Raw genomic sequence first — 21,478 nt, 5'->3', positions numbered from 1 at the left:
CAATGCTTTTCAAATGCTTCTTTCATCTTCTGGAACTGAGTAATACTATAAGCAGCCGCTTTGGGGGGTCTTTTATGGAAGTGTTCCTACAATCCTGACCATTTCATGGCTTCATTAATAATAAAGTATTACAAATAAGATACATGAGTCATCGCTGATCTGATGGGAACAGAATAAAACTGTACTCCAGGTATGTAACATTGTATTGATGCTCCTTCTGTAGTTTCTGTTTCTTAGCTGGATTAGAATTCAAGGCTTCACTGCCTTTGGACTCATCAAGATCACAGTGTACATATTTATCCATCATTAATGGGGCTAAGTTAAAATTTAAAAATTAACACAAACTGGGAATGCCTATCGGATGTTGGCGACAGCAGCAAGTTGACACGGATGGAACAATGGTAGCGGCATGCAAAGGAACGGTGAAGCAAAGATGAAGATGATCACAACAGCAAAACTTGTTTCAGACTGGAATCTGAATGTTAGTTGGGATAGAGCTGGTGTTCAGCAAGCTAGCTTTATACTATTCCAGTTAGCGCGATTGGCCAATCACGTAAGGTTTCATAATCCCCAAAGATGGTTCTTGACCACACATATGAAGCCGAGGTTGCTTTGAACACCTGAAGAGGAATCCTTGGGGTGGGCAGTTTCACTTATTGGCTCTATTTTACTGTTCGGTTCCGGCCAGTGCTGTATCATTGCGCGACCTGTTTTCTGTAGATCTGTAAAGAAAATTGAGAGGGTATACTTGATTTACCAACTGTTAAATTGCATGAACTCGTTCCATGCTGTGAGTCAAGGGGGAGCTGTTGGCACCCTGGTTATTAATTTATGCAATAATGTATATGTTTGGTTGGTAAGGGTGGATGAGATTGCTGAGTTTCAGATGCATTGTGACGATGAGTGCTCAACATCTGCAGAGCTATGGTTCTTCCTGTGTTCCAGTGCCTCCTTTTTTTTGGAAGTGCCTCCTTTTTTTTTGGAAGTGCCTCAAGTTAAGGTGTCACTTACCACCCCCCAAGAATCTTGAATGCCCCTTGACAACTTTTATTTCCCCTAATGCCCCCTTAGGATACGTAACCACCCCATCTTGGGAATCGCTGATTTAGATGGTTCAGAAGTACCTTCCTTAAAAGGAGAATAACAGGCTGCAGATTGCAGTGATTGTAGTTCAATAGTATATCTAGTAGTGTATCTAGTACTTTTGTGAGCTTCCTGCAAAACATCACCATATGTCACCAATGCCAATTTGGAACTACTTTTTCTTAACAATATGACACAATATAACCAAGCAACACACACAAAATGCTGGAGGAACTCAGCAGGCCAGGCAGCATTTGCAGATTTTCTCTTGTTTGTGATTGGGATACAATATAAAATAGATCTTACAATAGGATTGAAGTGTACAAGTTCAGGGACACCCACTGAAAATAATGGCAAAATCGCCTATCATTTACTCTTACCAACTTGAGTATCAGCAAGGATCTGGACATACAAAAGAGATTTTTCTCCTTTTTGCATCCTTGCACCTACATGCAACCAGAGACTCGGTCTCAGATTGAAGCGATCTCTACCTGGACTCGTGCATCAGATCTGAGAAACTGGACACAGCATTTATAATGGATAGTCGCCATAATCAAAAAGTGATAATTGACAGATGTTTCAAATGTGACGTAGAAAAAGAAAGTGCTAGAAGTACTCAGCAAACACGGTGGTAGATACTGACAGAGAAACAGTGCTATCGTTTCAAGAGGAAAGTTCTATTGAAGTACCATTTACCTCAAATGTTATCTCTTTTTTAAAATCTGTGTGATTGATATTAATTCACTTTTAATTTTCCTATTTTAGTAATTTGATAGCATCATCAATGTGCACAGATTATTTTAATTAGTTATTGACAGATATTGAACTGAAAGATCATGGCTTATGACCTTGGTAAATAACTCACCATAAAGTGATTTCATCGTGCTGAATGTAGTGAACTCTGCAGGATGTGAAGTGAATCCTAATGCCATCATAATTACATGTGAAATGGAATTCTTTGTCATTTTTACAATAGGTGTCAGAATGCCTCTGTGAACATAGACCTTTTGTCAGTTAACAAAATGCTGCCTGTAATTATGGGGTGTCAAAAATATCCATGGCCACAAGATATTCTTTTACCGTTATACCTTTCCTGTTTCAATTTTCCCCCCTCTCCATCACCCCCAACTTTGCACCATTCCCACTATTCTCCATCATCTCAAAGGTAGCCTAGGGTTGCCATAGAAATGTCTCTTATTGGATTTCCCAGTATGAAAAGAGTTTCTGCTTCCTCATCCATTTCAGACAGTGAATTCCACAATTCCTTCTACCAAAATTAACGTAACTATTTTCTGTGTGTCATTGAATTTGCTTCAGGGAAAAAAGACATTCCTTATCTAATTGTCAAAGCCTCTCATAAATGTATACATCTCAGTAAATTCTCTCGTAAGTCTTTATTTCAAATAAAAGTAAACTCGGCCTAATTAGTTTCTTTGCATGATGATAATTTTGCAAATCTACCATGCTTTACCTTTATCACCACCTTGTCAACCATTTCCAATATCTTCAGGGGTCTCTGGACATACAACCCAAGGTCCCACTCTTACTCTCATTCCTACCATTCCTGTGGCCTAGATTTTTCCCTTATTATCAACTACCAACTCTAGCATCATCAGCAAACATTTTAATTGTGAAGCTTGGATTACAGTCTAAGTTATTAATATCTATCATGGGACCCAGTACTGAGTCAAGTGCATAGAGACCTTGGGTCATGAAAACTCCCATTGATCAGAAGGTACACCAGATTTAAAGGTTATTTGATTAAGCACATGAAGCAATCTTGCCATTTTTTTCTGGGCTCAAATGTGACTTTTTTAATCAAATAGCTATGTGAGATTTGGTTAAACACCTCACTTAAATTCATGTAGACTGTTTCAAATGTACTAATTAGGTTATTTGAACAAGTTATTTTAATACATCCATGCTGATTGTACTTCATTAACCTGCACCTCTTCAGTATTGATAATACTGTCCTCTGGAGCTTGCAGTTATCCAGTCTGTCACTTACTCCTTTTGTACACAACAGTTCCAGGTTAGTTTCCAGTTCACTGCCATCATGCCCTTTGCTTCTTTTAAGAATCTAGATTTCTTCTTATCCAGATTTGATTATACAGCTACTTTTAAGGAACTTGTGTTTCTTGATATCTTATTTTTTGTTATGCATACTTCACACTATGTCTTTAATGTTAATGTCAATATCAGCCCATCTTTGATAAAGAAAATAGAAAGATTCATAGAAGAAAATAGTCACATGGAGGCTACAATTTTGATCTCCTAAAGGATCTGTTGTTTGTTATCTTATTTCCTTAAGAAGAGATGAGTATGGAGCATAAACATTAGACTTTATTAAAGTAAGTAACGAGGATATAGCTACTCAACAAAAAATCCTTCTTTTGAAGGACTTCCTCGAAGGAAGCCATTTTTGAATGCTTAATCAACAGTAGTAGTTAGTACAATAGAATATCAGAAGTCATATCAGATGTTACACATAGATTTTCACATTCTAAGTAATTCTGTTACATGAAGTTAAATAAAACAAATTCTGAACTCTCATCTTCCTGGCTTGAAATGGTACAATTATTTTTTCTTAGAATTCTTGATGACAATCTAATATCAAAAATCTCACCACGGATATTTATTGGACTGAAATCTTTATATATTTTGTAAGTACATTTCCTTCCATTTAGTAAATTTCTTAATGTTTTTCTTTATGAAGAATGTGGTTTTATTCAATTTTGTGCTTAGAGCTTTTGGCATTAACTTTTCTAAAAAGGTATTAAGATGACTGTAACTAATGTGCTAATGTCAGTTTTTGTTGGAATTAGGCTGATATATTTTGACATTTTGTGTTGCATTTAATATTCATTTCAGATTGCTGAAGTATTTAAAATGTATAACTGGTCTGAAAAAAATGTGATTCGGTGCCACAAAAAGCTGAATGGCAAATGGTTGACTGCTGAAGTTATAGATTAAACTTGTTTGGCATTACTTGGCCAAAAATATCTGCATGTATTATGTAGTATCTGTAGGCTCTTTTGTGGTTTAGTGAAGCAATTAATATGGTAGGAGCTACTGCTTGAGGTTTCTTTATTGAGAGCAGGCAACATTCAACAATCCTCACAACACGCTGGAGGAACTCAGCAGGTCGGGCTGCATCCGTGGAAACGATCAGTCAACGTTTCGGGCCGGAACCCTTTGTCAGGATTCAACAATCAACAATCAGTAGTGACTAATACCAAAATACTTACTATATTTATATTAGATATTATCCTGCAATGTCCACAAATTTCTTAAAGATACATGTAGTATATATTAAATTCACATTATATTGCTGGCCATTGGTGTAGAGGCATCCACACGGGACTTTGAAGCGAATGGTCCTGGGTTCAAGTCTGGCTGGCTCCTTGCTTTCTATCCATACTGGGTTGAGTGTTGAGCTAGCAACTCGGCCTCATAAAAAGCAGACAAAAGTGCTAACGAAACGGTAAGACTGCCGCCCACATGGAAAGGAAAAACAATATTCTATATGCTTTCCCTTTTCTAAAAAAAGGTAGTAAATCCATACCAACGATGATGATCTACAAACATTAAGAAATGTAGATCAATTGACAGAATAATTCAAGCTTAAATAACTACGAAATCTTCTCGATAACAAACACATCACTAAAATCCAACACCAAACTTACCATCTCTATGATTGATTGCTCCATATACAGTTAATCATGTTAGATTATTTCTCCAATAGTTTTCATATATAAATAATTGCACATCTCGTATTCCAATTATTATCATGACTGCATAAAATTCCAATATACTGCCTTACATATATTTGCCAACATCCGTAGTATCCCCAAAATGATTATAGAACAGCATAAACACTACCTGATTACTGCCTAACAGACACAAAATGCTGGAGGAAATCAGCAGGTCGGGCAGCATCTATGGAAAGGAATAAACAATTCATGTTTCAGGCTGAGAACCTTCATCAGGACTGGAAAGGAATGGGGAAGAATTACTTACTAAAGCAGTACCACCCCAAACTCAACACTAATGTATTCATGTTCATTCAGGATCTCTCTTGTGTTTGTTTTATTAAGGCAAATGCTCAACAAAAAATCCTTCTTGAAGGATTTCCTTGAAGGGAATCCTTTTTTCAACAGTAGTGGTTGGTACAACAGAGTATCAAAAGTTATACAAGATGTTACGCATAGATTTAAAGGTAAATAAACACTCAATGGACTGCATAAGGAAGCCTTGCATGCACACTGAACTCAGTCTCAACAAGAAGATTGAGATCTCCTTCAGCTTCAGTTGAATGCATTTACTCTATATGAATCCCTATCAGAGTATCCATCTTCTAAGCTTACTTTGTTACAAGTATCCTTCTTCAACTTTCTATGGTTATCACACCACCCCTCACTGCCAATATCTTTAGCACAATCACCCCAGTCACCTGCTTGAATTCTCCTCATCCATACATCGTCTATCTGATTCAAGCACAGACTCATTATTGGACCCAGGTCTAAGATGTGTCACTAAGAATAAAGAAGGGGGTATTTAATCTGAAAATAAGTGACAGGTTGGGTAAATGTTTAATTTTCCAGTTGAGCCTTCTGTAAAAGATTTAACCTTTTCTTTGTAGATCAATGGTGAACAATTTATTGGAAAATCTACCAAAGAGAACAATATGTGCTGAAATCCCAGAAGTGTGCCTGATGTAAGTGAAAATTATTTTCTCATTGTTGGTAAAATTAATGAAACTTTTTCTTTGGTATGTAACTTTGGATGTTATCATTCACTATTCATTTTAAAACTGTTCATGATGGTCCAATTTATTGATGTTCGTTAATTTTACTGTCCAATTGTACTTCCAGGGATTTTGGCAGTAATCAAATCAAGTCATTGGATGATTCTTCTTTCCTGAAATGTGATAAACTGGCTGTGCTGTAAGTATATTTATTTATTCAAAGTTTGAAGTAAATTAATTATCAAAGTACACATACCATACGTCATCATATATAACCGTGAGATTCATTTTCTTGCTGGCATTCATAATACATACAAGAAACACAATAGAATTAATGAAAGACCACACCCAACAGGATGGACAAATAACCAATGTGCAAAAGACAACAAACTATGCAAATACAAAAAGAAAAAGAAATAAAATAAGTAATAATAATTATTAACAGGAGAAAATCTGCAGATGCTGGAAATGCAATCAATACACACAAAATGCTGGAGGAGCTCCAGCAGGCCAGGCACTTCTGCAGAAAAGAGTAAACAGTCGACAATTCAGGCCGAGACCCTTCATCAGTAATAATTATTATTGTTAATTATTATTACAAACTATAAAATAAAACCATAATTATTTAAGACTATATATAAAATTATAAAATCATGCATCTTGCAACTAATCACCACTCACTTAGATAGCCACAAGATACTTGCAGAAGAGCAGAAAGGATGCCGTAAGGGTATTAAAGGATGTCAAGAACAACTGATAATAGATTCTGTAATTCTAAATCAACAGGTGGAAAAGCAGAAACCTTTCATGTTGTTATATTGACTACCAAAAAGCATTTGATTCTGTCACACACTCATGGTTAAGAGAAATACTTAATATATGTAAACTACACCCAATACTTGTGAAATTTCTACATCTGATGAAACATTGGCATGCAACCACCATTTTCAAAATAAACTGAGGCATTTTCCAGGACAACTCCCTAAGTCCACTATGGTTTTGTCTGGCATTAAACATGCTCTCTAATTTACCAAATCGGACAAAAATTGGGTTCAAATCAGAAACAACCAAACAAATTATACCTTGATAAACCTTCTATACATGGAAATTATACATTCCATCAGTAAAGCTAAAGCAATTAATTCAAATAGTAGAACTATTTTCTAAAGATATTAACATGATCTTTGAACTAGGTAAGTGGAGAACATTAAACATAAAGGAATGACCAATAGAGCTAGTAGAATATAAAACAGACCAGCAGGATTCAATACAACTGATGGATGATATGAAACATATAAGAAAATACATCATAGTGCAATAAAGGGAAAACTTTTGACAACATTTACTTCAAAGCTTATGGAAATCTGCCAGACAGAGCTCAATAGTAAAAATATAACAAAGGCAATAAACACTTTTGGTATGCCCATATTAACATATTCTTTTGGCATAATATCTTAATCTGAAACAGATCTGGAAAATTTACAAACAAAAATAAGAACTGAAATGACAAATTTTAGAAAACACTATGTACACTTGAACACACTTAGATTATCACTACTTAGCACAAAAGAGGTAAGAGGAATTACAGATATGAAAAAATTACACAACAGTCAGATAAAACTTCTAAGGATATATTTGCATCAACATAAACAGGACTAAGCACTCAACATGACCATATGCAATTCTGATAAGAACTACACACCACAAAACTAAGTGAAAGCAGAACCTAGAAAAATGAAGAAATTATCGCTACAGAAGAAAAAGTTGACCAATAGAAAAGCATGACCCTTCATGGAAGACAGCCCCTTGATCTGAGCAGACTAGGTGTTGCCAAGGAAGCATCAAATGCGTCAGAGTTGGAGACCTCTTCCCCGAAACAGAAGGGTTCTTGTGGCAATACAGAACCCGGTGGTTAAGACAAAAAAAAAATGATCAAATATACATAACAACAGACCGACAAATTCAAGAAGATAAATGTAGAAAGTGTCAAGAAAACCAGAGACCATCCAACACATTACAGGATCCTACAACAGTTTAACTCAATCTTTTTACTTACACAGGCACAATCAAGTGGCAAACATCATTCACCAAACTCTTGCTTTAAAATACAAACTCATAAAAGATGCCATACTTTACTATAAATACAAGCTGATCCAATTTTAGAGTCAGAGTCCTACAAATTATATTACAACCAATCAACTATTACAGATTGGGCAATCCACAATAACCGTCTGGATATAATGTTCCAGGGTAAACAAGCAGGAAAAATTACTTAGTAGATATAGCTATTCCAAATACACATAACATACAAAAATCAGTAAGTGACAAACACCAGAAATATGTTGAATTAAAAGACCAAATTGAAAGACCATGGAACATCACCAATCTCTCAAAGAACATGGAGGAGCTATTGTGAACCCTGACTTCTCCTGAAGATCCTTTGATCTCAGTATCTGAAGCTGATGTGTGGCCTTCCTTCGGGAGGATAAATCCAATGAAAGTATCCGGACCGGATGGGGTACCTGGCCATGTACTAAAGTCCTGGCTCGTATGTTCACTGATATCTTTAACCTCTTGCTTTAGCAGTGGGTGGTACCCATCTGCTTCAAGCAGACTTCAATTATAGTTGTACCCAAGATGAGTGTGGTGACCTACCTCAATGACTATCACCCAGTTGCACTTACATCACTGTGATGAAGTATTTAGAGAAGCTGGTGATGAAACATATTAGCTCCTGCCTGAGAGGTGACTTGGATCTGCTCCAATTTGCCTACGGAGCAATGGTCCACTGCAGATGCCATCTCATTGGCTCTTCACACAACCCTGGAACATCTGGACAGAAAAGGTGCATATATACATCAGGATGCTCTTTATAAACTACAGCGCAGCATTCAATACCATTATTCCCTCGAAACAAATCAATAATCTCCAAGACCTTGGACTCAATACCTCCTTGTGCAATTGGATTCTGGATTTCCTCACTTGTAGACCCCAGTCAGTTCAGATTTGCAAGAAACATTTCCTTCATGATCTCCATCAGTACAGGTGCACCACAGGGCTGTATGCTTAGCCCCCAGCTCTGCTCGCTTTACACCTATGACTGTGAGGCCTGGCATAACTCTAGCACCATATTCAAATTTGCTGATGATCCACTGTTGTAGGCCATATCAAAGTTGGTGATGAATCAGCATACAGGAGGGAGACTGAAAAGTTGTCTGAGTAGTGTCGTAACAATAACCTCTCACTCAATGTCAGCAAGACCAAAGAATTGATTGTAGACTTCAGGAGAGGGAGATCAGAGGATCAGAGGTGGAGAGGGTTAGTAACTTGAAACTACAGGGGACCTACTTCCTTAGGAGCCTGCGGAGATTTGGCATGACATCAAAAAACTTTGACAGATTCTGTGGATGTGTAGTGGAGAGTGTATTGACTGGCTGCATCACAGCTTGGTATGAAAACACCAATGCCTTTGAACAGAAAATCCTATAAAAGCTAGTAGATTCAGCCCTATACATCATGGGTAATGCCCTCCCAGCCATTAAGCGCATCTTCTACATGAAATGCTGTCGGAGGAGAGCAGTATCCATCATCAGAAATCCTCACCACTCAGACCATACTCTTATCTTGCTGCTGCCATCAAATAGAAGGTACAAGTGCCTCAGGACTCTCAGCATCAGGTTCAAGAACAGTGACTACCCCTCAACCATCAGTCTCTTGAACGAAAGGGGATAACTACACTCACTTGCCCATCCATTGGGATGTTCCCACAACCAATGATCTCACTTTAAGGACTCTTTATATTGCTATTTCATGTTCTTGTTATTTGTGCTATTTATTTATATTTGCATTTCCACAGTTTGTTGTCTTGTGCTCTCTACTTGATCTTTCACTGACCCTGTTATGGTTACTGTTGTATAGATTTGCTTAGTATGCCCACAGAAAAATGAATCTCACCATTATATGTGATGACATACATGATAATAACATTTGCTTTGAACTTTAATCACAGTGCATGTAAGTGCTACTGGACGATAGTCATTGAGGCAGGTTACCATGCTCTTCTTGGGCACTGGTATATTTGAAACCTGCTTGAAGTTGGTGGGTACCTCAGACTGCCAAAGCGAAAATTTAAAGATGTTGGTGAACACTCCAGCCAGTTGATCAGCACAGGTCTTCAGCACTCAGACAGTTACCCCATCTGGGCTGGATGCTTTCTGTTGATTCTACTTGTAATATAAAATCTATTAAATGCTGTGAGAAAAGGTCATATAAAAGTAAAGTCTATTATTCATCCATATTGTTCTCTGTTAAATCTTTCATAGACCTCAGGAAATTCTGAGAGTTCTCTTACCTGGAGTATCCCGGCAACAATTTTCAAGTTTCAATTCAAGTTCGAGCTCAAGTTTAATTGTCATTTGAACATTCACATGAATACAGCCAACTAAAAGGCACTCCATTGGGACCAAGGTGCAAAATACAGTACCAATAGTCACACGCTGCACAAGGCAAACGTAATTACCATAGCAGAAAAATATACAGTCACAATAAGATATATACAGTCCAGATCCCTGAGTGTCATGGCCTGTAGATTGATGATGCATGGGATGTTGTGCTGGAGCCACATTCCTGCAGGTCCTCATCATGCGCTAGTGTAGTCATAGAGGAATGTAATCCGGCTTGTCTTCCACAGAGCAAACACTGCAGGGCAGCACTGATGAGAGTGGCTATCCCCCAACTGAGCACAGACTCCAGTGTGCCCGCTACACCTCTGCTCTTTCCCACACCACCTCCGGCCTCTCCTAACTTGCAACAGATGGCCACCATCATCCCCATGACCGCATCGGCTTTGATGATATTCCTGTGCAAATTGTGGATGCACTGATTATCATCTCCTAAAAATGAAGTAATGGCTTAAAATGTATAAAGTTTTTATACTTGAAAATGGTATCTTATAATACTGGACAGGCCATATGGGCCTACCACATTGTGCCAATCTTGATGCTAATTTATATGAAATGTCCTCCTCCTGTGTATCACCCATATCCTTACATTCTTTTCATGTTCATGTGTCTATCTAAAAGCCCCTTAAACTCTACCAAACTGTCTGTTTCAACTATTACTCCAGTAACCTGTTCTACACAATCTGCCCCTCAATTTGACTTAAACTACCCCCCACCCCATCCAACCTTACAAGCACATCCTCTGGTGTTTAACATTTCTACCCAGGGTGAAAACTTTGACCGTCTTCCCTATCTATGCCTCACATAATTTTAATTACCTCTATCATGACCCCTCAGCCTCCAACAGTCCAGGAAGAAGAAACCATGTTTGCTCAGCCTTTCCTCATAGCACATACACCCTAATCCAATGATCACCCTGGTAAAAAAAACATAGAAACATAGAAAACCTAAAGCACAATACAGGCCCTACTGCCCACAAAGTTGTGCCGAACATGTCCCTACCTTAGAAATTGCTAGGCTTACCTATAGCCCTCTATTTTACTAAGCTCCGTTTACCTAACTAAATGTCTCTTAAAAGACCCTATCATATCCAACTCCACCACCGTTGCCAGCAGCCCATTCCACGCACTCACCACTCTCTGAGTAAAAAACTTACCCCTGACATCTCCTCTGTACCCACCCCCCAGCACCTTAAACCTGTGCCCTCCTGTGGCAACCATTTCAGCCCTGGGAAAAACCCTCTGACCATCCACACGATCAATGCCTCTCATCATCTTATACACCTCTATCAGGTCACCCTCTTGTGCACCCTCTCCACAGTATACACATCCTTCCTGTAACGGAGTGAACAGAAATACACACAATACCGACTTTGTACTTAACACCCCTAACGGTGCTATTAAGGGGTCTACCATTGTCTGTGTACTTTCTCCTTTCATCTGGTTTCCCAAAGTACAACACCTCACACTTGCCCAGATTAAACTCTTTGATAGTCTTCTACAGTGGCCACAACTCCACCAGTCTGCAAATTTGTGAATTCACTCATCTTTATTTTCATCCAAATAATTGATAATCATAAATAATAGTGGTCCCAACTTCGATCTTTGCAGAATATCACTGATCACAGATCTCCAGCCAGAAAAGCAGCCTTCCATCCATACTCTCTATCTTCTATGGGCAAGCCAGTCCTGAATTTAAACTTGCAATTCACCCTGAATCCCATGCATCTTCATCTTCTGAATCAACTTACCGTGAGGGAACTTTTATTAAATGCCTTACTAATGTCCATGTAGGTAACATCCATTACCTTACCCGAATCAGGATCCTGTGCCACCTCCACAAAAAACTTGAGCAAGTTTATAAGCATAACTTGCCCTACACAAGGCTATGCTGACTGTCTCTAAGCAGTCCATACTTTCCATATGTGCATAAATCGTATCACTCCCTGTCTATTACTTCCTCATATTAATATAATCGTTATACTATTTAACAGAGAGAGAGGCCACTGAATGTTGCTCTGCTGTGCCATTTGGCTGGCAATGTAAGAAATACACATGTACAGCAAATAATTAGGAGAGCAAATGGAATATAGATCACAGTTGTCAGATGAGAATATAAAAACTAAAGAAATCTTGCTACAGTTTATGGGTGAGACAACATCTGAAATCATGTCAGGAATCTAGGTCTCCTTATTTAATCAGAGATCTGCTTTCATTTCAGCTTTCCTTTTTATTTGTTTTCTTTTGTGATTTCCCATAGATTTTTCATTGGTGGTGACACGTAGGGGAAAGGACAAGTTGAATTAATGACTCCTGCCCTCTCTCAATAAGCTGCATTACAGTTCAAGATGACAATATTGATGAGGACTTCAGCTTCTGTTAGTTGCTTTATAAATCACTACCATGCTCCATTGTATGGAAAGAAATCTTTACCTTGATTCTTTTTTGTTTATGTAATGATAAAGCTCTCTCTAATTTGCATTTTAGGTTTCCGGCATACAGGTATTCCCTTGTGATAACTCCAGTGGGTTGATACAATTAGATTTTTCCTATCATTTCTTTCATATCGATATTATAGAATAAATGCATCAATGAAATTTAGGGAAAATAGCTTGCTTTCTCATGCTGGCTCCCTACTACAGGTCATTCCGACTTCCAGCATGTTCTCTCACTGACAAGTGACGAGGCGGAGATAAAACAAAGAAAGACATTCAAACTTGGATGAGAATTGGTTCCTTAGGCAGACAAAGAGGTTGAAAAAATTGGGCACAAACAACTTGAATGAATGAAAAGAAAATGTTTGAACATCTGTATTTCAGATCTGAAGGAAATTGCCATTTAAAGACAAGCATACTAATTTGATTAATTACAATTATTTTTCTCTTCAACAGGTATATCTTGAAGAATGAAATTGCTACCATTTCTGAAAAGACATTTGCTCCATTACATAGTTTGATAGATCTGTACGTTTATGTGCCTTCTACATCAATATATGCTACTGTATTTACTTATTTCACCTTGTATATATTGGAAGATTCCTTACTTTTGACATACCAGCAGAAGTGCCCTGATTATTGAACGTGATGATTTAAACTCAGTAATCACTCTGTTAGGTACACCTACTCATTAGTGCAAATATCTAATTAGCCAATCATGTGGCAGCAGCTCAATGCATAAAAGCATGCAGACATGGTCAAGAGGTTCAGTTGTTGTTCAGACCAAACATGGGAATTGGGAAGAAATGTAATTAAATGATTTTGACTATGAATGATTGTTGGTGGCAGATTGGGTGGTTTCAGTACCCAGTCTGCCAGAAACTGCTGATCTCCTGGGATGTTCAGGTACAAAAGTCTCCAGAGATTACAGAGAATGGAATGAAAAACAAAAGAAAAACATCCAGTGAGCAGCAGTCCTGTAGGTGAAAATACTTTGTTAATGAGAGAGGTCAGAGGCAAATGGCCTGACAGATTCAAGTTGATAGGAAGGTGACAGTAACTCAAATAACCACATGTTACAATGGTAATGTGCAGAAAAGCATCTCTGAATGCACAACATGTCAAATCTTGAAGTGGATGAGCTACAGCAGCAGATGACCATGAACATTCATTCAGTGGCCACTTTGTTAGGTACAGGAAGTATCTAATAAAGTGGCCACTGAATGCATATTTATCCAACTGATTAAAAATGCTATTTTTATTAATAATTGTCTCCGATAAAATAGAATAATCAGGAAGATGTTAACAACCAATTAGCAAGATGGTACAGAAACATTACTAGAAAATATTCAAAAGTTCATTTGTTATCTGAAATTCTTCTTCTCCAGATTGCTAGAGTAATTCAAGAATGAATGAATTTCATGGAAGGATCGATCTCTTTGGAAAGTGGAGTGTGTGCGTGGGGTGTGGGGGGTGGGGGGGGGGTAAAGTTGTGTTTGGTGGTAGGATCTCATTGAAAATGGTGGAAGTTGCCAAGAATGATGTACTGGATGCTGTGGCTCATGGGCTGGTAGTTGCAGACAAAAGGAACTCTATCCCTGTTAAGGCAGTGGGAAGATGGGGTGAATGTGAATGTCCAGAAATGGAGGGTATACAGGTGAGGGCAACATCAATGGTAGGAAACCCCAATTGTTTAAAGAAGGAGGTCATCTCTGATGTCGTGGAAAGGAAAGCTTCTTCCTCAGAACAGATGTAGTGGAAACAATGAAACTGAGAAAAGAGAATAGCATTTTTACAGGAGACGTGTTGAGAAGAAGTATAGTCAAGATAGCCATGGGAATTGGTAGGTTTATAAAAGGTGTCAGGAGGGAGATAATTTGTCTCCGGTGATGAAGACAGAGAGATCGAGAAAGGGGAGAAAGGTGTCAGAAATGGACCAAGTGAATGTAAGGGCAGGGTGAAAGTTGGAAACAAAGTTAATGAAATTGACAAGCTCAGCATGGGTGACAAAAGGTAAATAACACAAATTCCCTATTAAAAGATAAAGAACACAATAATAACAATAATTAGAATAATAAATAACACTCAATAAAAATAAATACGTAAGATAGCTTATATGTATAGATTGTATGTATGTCCATAAAGTGACACAAGGCTATACTTTAGATGACTTACAGGAGATAATAAAATATTGGTGGAGGTAGTGGGTAGAAGTGTTGATCAGCCTTACTGTTTGGGGAAATTAACTGTTTCTGAGTCCTGGCATTGATGCTAGATAGCCTCCTCCTTGATAGGACTGTGACAAACAGTCCGCGAGCGACTTTTTCCATTACCGTTCCATTACTTCCAATGCTGTTGCAGTCATGGCCTAAGTATCACAGTTATACCAATACAAAAAAAGCACAATCCCATGAAGTTCACCATAAATTGTAAGTGATATGAATTAAATATTGCAACATTTTTGCATGCTGCTCAGTTCATCTTTATTTAAACCCTGAATACAGCACACGGGTGACACACAGCTGGAAATTAGTTTTAGGTCCTCCATGCATAGAATTCACAGGGCCTGAGAAATGTCATTGAATGGTGTGAGGCTATAAATAACTGTGAAAAACAACCCACCATTTGAATTCTGCTTCTAATTTGTAACACCCTAAGATATTGCCCTATTATGCAGCAATACTTTAACACACCTTTTAAGCACTATAGAATTTCTAGCCCAAGAAATAATCCTAATTGAAATGTAGTCTGGTTCATGAGCTCTTAATCCATGCAGAAGAAATATTTGACAAATGGTTGTTAGCTTTCTACCTAGAGGTTTTGGTGGGTTTACAAAGCTTCTGTGAGTACCATGTATTCATGTGGTACTCATCCATTTTTGGCCGCAATTTTAAATCTATGCATCCTTTCTAGTTAAAATCTTGTTTGGTTTTGTTAAATGAGGAAACAATTTCCTAGTTAACAATTTTAAGTAATCTTAAAAGTTATTATTTTGTTTCTGTGTGAAATTGCATTTCTAACCTTTATTTAACTATGAACTTATTGTGCTTTGTTGAATAAATAATGTTACCTACAAATTTCTGATCATTTAATTTTGTATTTTTATCAGGGAATTGTCTTCAAACAAGATTCAGGAACTTCCCAAACATTTATTCAAATATACTAAATTACTGAAAAAATTGTAAGTAAATTCAGTTAACATTTGTGATTGGTGTATTATTATTTATTTAAATTCTGACATTAAATAGTCATATTAATTTATTTTAGGAATATATCTGACAACCCTATCAATTTTGTTCATCTTGAACAGTTTGACAATCTCAAACACCTTCAATCTCTGTAAGTTAATTTAAGAATTATATACCTATTCCACTTGTAAAATAACATTGTGTGTATCTCTAAGATACAGCTTTAATCTAATCAGTTACCTAGTTTTATGTAATTTGTCTTATATTCATCACATGCACAAAATACGTGTTCAAAAAACATGAGCAACTGAATGGAATTAATGCATTGCTTTCAAAGCAAGAATGCTATGCATATATTTCACAAAACTTCAGAAAAATACTTGGTGTGTAATTGTGCAAGTATACTTAATAAAAGAACTTACCCTACTAAAATCTCCTACCTGTTTATTTGTATTTTACTGAATAATGTCTTTTGAGAGATTAATTTCTTTATTTTAAATTGACAGTGGAATTGAAGGAATAGAAATTACAAACATAGAAAGCAGGATGTTCAAATTCATGACAAATTTAGATCATATGTAAGTATACAGCTGAAAATTTACATTGTGACCTTTCTTGGATAAGTACATTATTACAGAGCAAGTCTGATTTAATCATATGTGATGGAGACTGAGAAAGAAATCATAAATTTCTCCAACAGTCTACCAATTAGTGACTTGTTGGCTAAATGGAAGAAAAATCTTTTGTGTCCATCAATACTTATCTTTGGTGTTTACTTAAAATGATAGAAGCAAATTGAGAAATCTCCAAAGAAATTCCTTGCAAGTTATTTAGACTGTGACAATTTGTTTCCCCAGTGCATTCTTTCTCAGCCTTCATTCGCTGCTTTGTGATGCTAATTTCAATCGTACTACTTTATTTATCGAATTCTTGCTCGATGCCAGAGCTGGGGGCAGGGAAGCTAAGGGCACACCCCATAACTCACCCTCATTATCCTTACCCCCACTGCAGGAACCCAATCATTACACAAAGTCTTTTTAGGTGCTCACAAACATGTTTAATCTCAGTGCAGGCTGGTGAAAAGACTGGTCACATCATCAAATCAATATTTTTTCCTCAATCTTTCTTATCAGAGTGCTGCACCTCAACTTCAGCAAGCTTCTGCTGGAGTAGAGCTAATCTACAGAAAGAATAGGAACACACGTCACCTCTGCTCCTGATCCACGAGATGAAACCAGCTTGAGATCAGTACTGAAATCGCTGTGGAGCTCATGGTCCTTTGAGCAAAAGTGATCCGTGATCTCCTTTACAATTCGGAGTCTGCTGACTGGAAGCACATGAAATCTAGAGATCTGATGTACCCCCAGCCCACGTACTGCCTCTAAATCCACAGGCAAGATATGTGATTCAACATCTGTAACTTCCACCAGGCCAACACCACAACTGAAGCCTGAATTGTACTTAGCCAGTTCCAAAGGGCAGGCCGCATCATTCATGTGCCCAATGATAGGTTTCCATAGTCTGCTACAACGTGCATGTTTATGAGAGAGAGAGTTGTGTGGGCAAAGGAAAATTTTCAGGACATTGTTAAAGCCTTGTTCCCAAAAAGGTCATGCAAATCCCTGGGCTAAAATAACTTAAACCAAAGAAGTAGCATAAGGGATGGCATTGAAAACCTTGGGTATATTTGAAATGTGGAGAAGCTCAGTGTAAATGGTGGAAGAAGTGCACCACCTCCCAAATTTCCCATTCTGTCAAGTACTTAGTGACCCACCTATGGCAGGGCCTATGCATCCCAATTTGGCACCAACCACCTCAGAATTTAGAAATGGAGTGGAAGCAAGTCATCAAGTGTTCATTGTCTGTATTTGATTGCTCTTCAAAAGGTAATCACATTCATGTTCCAGTGCTTGCCTTGTTTCTTGGTGGAAATTTTCTGGGTCCATGCAATATTGTTATCTAGTCTTCTAAAAATATTGTTTTTTTTTTCTCTGTCCTTAAATTCAATGCAATTTATGCAAGTAGATGTACCCATTATTCAAGATTGGAGCCCATAGTATTACAAGAAAGAATCTAGCATGGATAGCAGATTGTCTGACTAGCAGAAGTCAAAGAACGTGAATAAAAGGAGCCTTTACTGGTTGGCTGCCAGTGATTAGTGGTGTTCGTAGGGATCAATGCTCTGTCCACTAGTTTTCACATTACATGTTAATGATCTAGATGACAGAATTGATGGTTTCATGGCCAAGTTTGTGGATTATACAAAGCTAGGTGGAGGGGCAGGTAGTGTTGAGGGAGCAGGTAGTCTGCAGAAATTCAGACAGATTAGGGGGAATGAGCAAAGAAGTCACAGATGGAATACAGCATAGGGAAATGGATGATCATGAACTTTGGTAGAAGGAATAAAGGCTTAGACTATTTTCTAAATGGGGAGTGAAAGATACAAAGGGATGGGAAACAGTGCAGGATTCCTTAAAGGTTAACTTGCAGGTTGGTCAGTACTAAGGAAGGCAAATGTAATGTCAGCATTAATTTTTAGTGGACTAAGTAGAAAAGCAAGAGTGTAATGCTAGGCATATAAGCCATTGGTTGGAGCACTTTAGGAATATTGTAAGCAGTCTTTAGCCCCATGTAAAAGAAAGGATGTGCTGCAATTGGAGAGGGTCCAGAAGAGGTGTATGAAAATTATCCTGGTAATGAAAAGGTTAACCTATGAGGAGCATTTGATGGCTCTGGACCAGTTCTCATTGGAGTTTAGAAGAATGAGTGTGTATGTCATTGAAGACAACCAAATATTGAAGGGCTTGGATAGAGTGGACATGGAGAATTTGTTTCCATTACTGGGAGAGTCTAGGACCAGAGCGCATGGGCTCAGAATAGAAAATTAGAATAGAGATGCGGAGAAATCTCTTTAGCCAGAGGATGATGATTCTGTGGGATTCATTGCCACAGATGGCTGTGAAGGCCAAGTCATCAGGAATATTTAAAGCAGAGGCTGAAAGGTTCTTCATTAGTAAGGACATCAAAGGTTATGGGTAGAAGGCAGGAGACTGAGGTTGAGAGGGAAAATAAATCAGCTGTGATTGAATGGCAGTGCAGACTTGATTGGCTGAAGGGCCAAATTCTGCTCTTATAAAGCCATGAGAGATAGGAGCAGAATTAGGCCAATTGACCCCCATCAAGTCTTCTCTGCCACTCCAACCTCACCCCACTACCCACCAGCGTTCTCTGCACCAGTCCCAACCTCACACCATTATAAAGTCCACAGACAATGTGGTGCTGTTGTAGTCTGGCGGACTGACCTCTTCCTTGCAGAGGCTAGTCAACAACCCTTGGACACATCCTCTTGCTTACCTCTTAACCAGGACCCCACTGTGAAGCATCAGGCCACTTTCCCTTGCGCCATTACTCACCACATCACTTCTGAAGATCTTTCTCTAAAGCCTTCAACCTAAATGTTCCCCAACCCCTCACCCACTGTTTCTAACTCTTCCCCAAGATTCACAAATCAAGTTGCCACCAATAGGCCCATTGTTTCTTCTCACGTCTGTCCTATTGAACTCCATCACATCAGACTAGGTTCAGTCTCTTTCCCACCTATCCATGACTCCTTACACGCTCTCTACCACTTAAACAACTTTCAGCTCCCAAGATCTGGCCATCTCATATTCACAATGGATATCAAATCCCTATACACTTCTATTACCCATTAGGAAGGCCTCAGGCTCTCTGCTTCTTTCTAGATAACAGGTCCAACTAGTTTCCCTCCACAACTACCCTCTTCCATCTGGCAGAATTGGTACTCACCCTTAGCAACTTCACTTTCGGCTCTTCCGGCTTTCTCCAGACCATAGGTGTAGCCTTGGGCACTCACGTGGGATCTGGTTATGCCTTCCTTTTCGTTGGCTGCATGAAGCAATCTATATACCAAGCCTACTCCAGCAATGATCCCCAACTGTTTCTCTACTACATTGATGGCAGCATCAGTGCTGCTTCCTGCACCTGTGAGAGCTCATTAATTTCATTAATTTATCCACCAACTAACACCCTGGCTTCAAATTCACTTGATCCATCTCTGACACCTCCCCTTTATCTCTCTATCTCCATCTTGGGAGACAACTTAGCTACTAACATCTTCTACAAACCCAGTGCCTCCAATAGTTACTTCATCTACACCTCTTGCCCAGTTATCACTTTCAAGAATGCAAATACCTCCTTTCAGTTCCTCTTTCTCCACTGAATCTATTTTTCTGAAGAGGATTTCCATTCTAGGGCATTCTAAGTATCCTTTTTTCCAGAAAATAAGACTCCCCCATCTGCTATTAATTCAGTGCTCACCTGCATTGTTTCTGTTTGCCTCAAAACTGCACTCAACTCATCCTCCCCACCCCCGGACATAACAGGTATAGAGTTCCTCTTATCCTCAACTATCTCATCATGAGCCTTTACATCCAACATATCACCACTATTCAGGGTTCCAAACAGTCCTTCCAGCTGAGGCAGTCCATGTGTGAATCCATCAGTGTCATTTATTGCATCCGGTGCTTTTGGTGTGCCCGCCTCTATATCAGTGAGACGCGATATAGATTAGGGGATCACTTCATCAAGCACGATGCAGATTATAGGAACATGACCTCATATTCTGCCTTTGTAGTCTCCAACCTATCGACATGAACATAGATGTCTCTAACTTACAACAGCCACTCCCCTCTGTCCACCCCAACCTTTGGTTTCCCTTAATCCACTTGCCCCATCACCCATCTCTTTCCCCTCCCCACACCTCCCCATAAACTGAATCTTAAAATTTGCACACCACTTAAGGAGGAAAATGTACAGTTGTCCCTCGGTACCTGGGGGGAATTGGTTCCAGGACTCCCCGCGGATACCAAAATCCGCGGATGCTCAAGTCCCTTATATAAAATGGTGTAGTATTTGCATATAACCTACGCACATCCTCCCGTACACTTTAAATCATCTCTAGATTACTTATAATACCTAATACAATGTAAATGCTATGTAAATAGTTGTTATACTGTATTGTTTAGGGAACGATGACAAGAAAAAGACTGTACGTGTTCAGTACAGACGCAACCGTTGTAGCTCTTCTGGGAACACTGATGCTGCCCCGGCATCAGCCGATGCCGATTCTCCCATGGTATTTAAGTTCTTGAGGCTGTAGCGCTTTACATAGCTAGCCAGCCATCCCTTACTCGCCTTAAACTCCTTCCTCTCGCTCACAACACAAGTAGCGAACGAACAAGATGCGAGGTGAACAATGCTCAAACAACGAGTGCTGGAGAGAGACTGAGGATCTGTGAAATGCTGGGAGGCTACAACAGGGTATGTCTACACATCACTTCATTCGCGTGGGTTCAGCGTAGTGCTCGGCACGCGGCAAATTCAATTTTTGCTTTTTGGAACTTTCTGGAATTGTTTTTTTCGAATATTTTCAATCCGCGGTTGGTTGAATCCATGGATGCGGAACCCACAGATACGGAAGGCCGACTGTACCATCATTTTTGATTATTAGTTTTTATTCAGGAAAAAGAAAGAAAAAATAAATTCT

General features: G+C 38.6%; 1 protein-coding gene across 4 annotated transcripts in view; it reads left to right on the top strand.

Annotated features, from left to right (window-relative positions):
* The window catches only part of rxfp2b (relaxin family peptide receptor 2b), a 95,309-nt gene that overhangs the window by 54,236 nt on the left and 19,595 nt on the right, over positions 1-21,478 (top strand). For all 4 annotated transcript variants that reach the window (XM_072264288.1, XM_072264286.1, XM_072264290.1 and 1 more), the window contains exons 8-14: positions 3,675-3,746; positions 5,726-5,800; positions 5,958-6,029; positions 13,181-13,252; positions 15,834-15,905; positions 15,992-16,063; positions 16,419-16,490. In XM_072264288.1, the coding sequence (XP_072120389.1) occupies positions 3,675-3,746; positions 5,726-5,800; positions 5,958-6,029; positions 13,181-13,252; positions 15,834-15,905; positions 15,992-16,063; positions 16,419-16,490 (507 nt within the window). The remainder of the gene's footprint in view (positions 1-3,674; positions 3,747-5,725; positions 5,801-5,957; positions 6,030-13,180; positions 13,253-15,833; positions 15,906-15,991; positions 16,064-16,418; positions 16,491-21,478) is intronic.

Source organism: Mobula birostris, chromosome 7 (genome assembly GCF_030028105.1).
Source record: "Mobula birostris isolate sMobBir1 chromosome 7, sMobBir1.hap1, whole genome shotgun sequence".
Taxonomy (NCBI): Eukaryota; Metazoa; Chordata; class Chondrichthyes; order Myliobatiformes; family Myliobatidae; genus Mobula; species Mobula birostris.
Note: the sequence above shows the minus strand (reverse complement) of the source record. Positions and strands in the feature narration are given on the sequence as shown.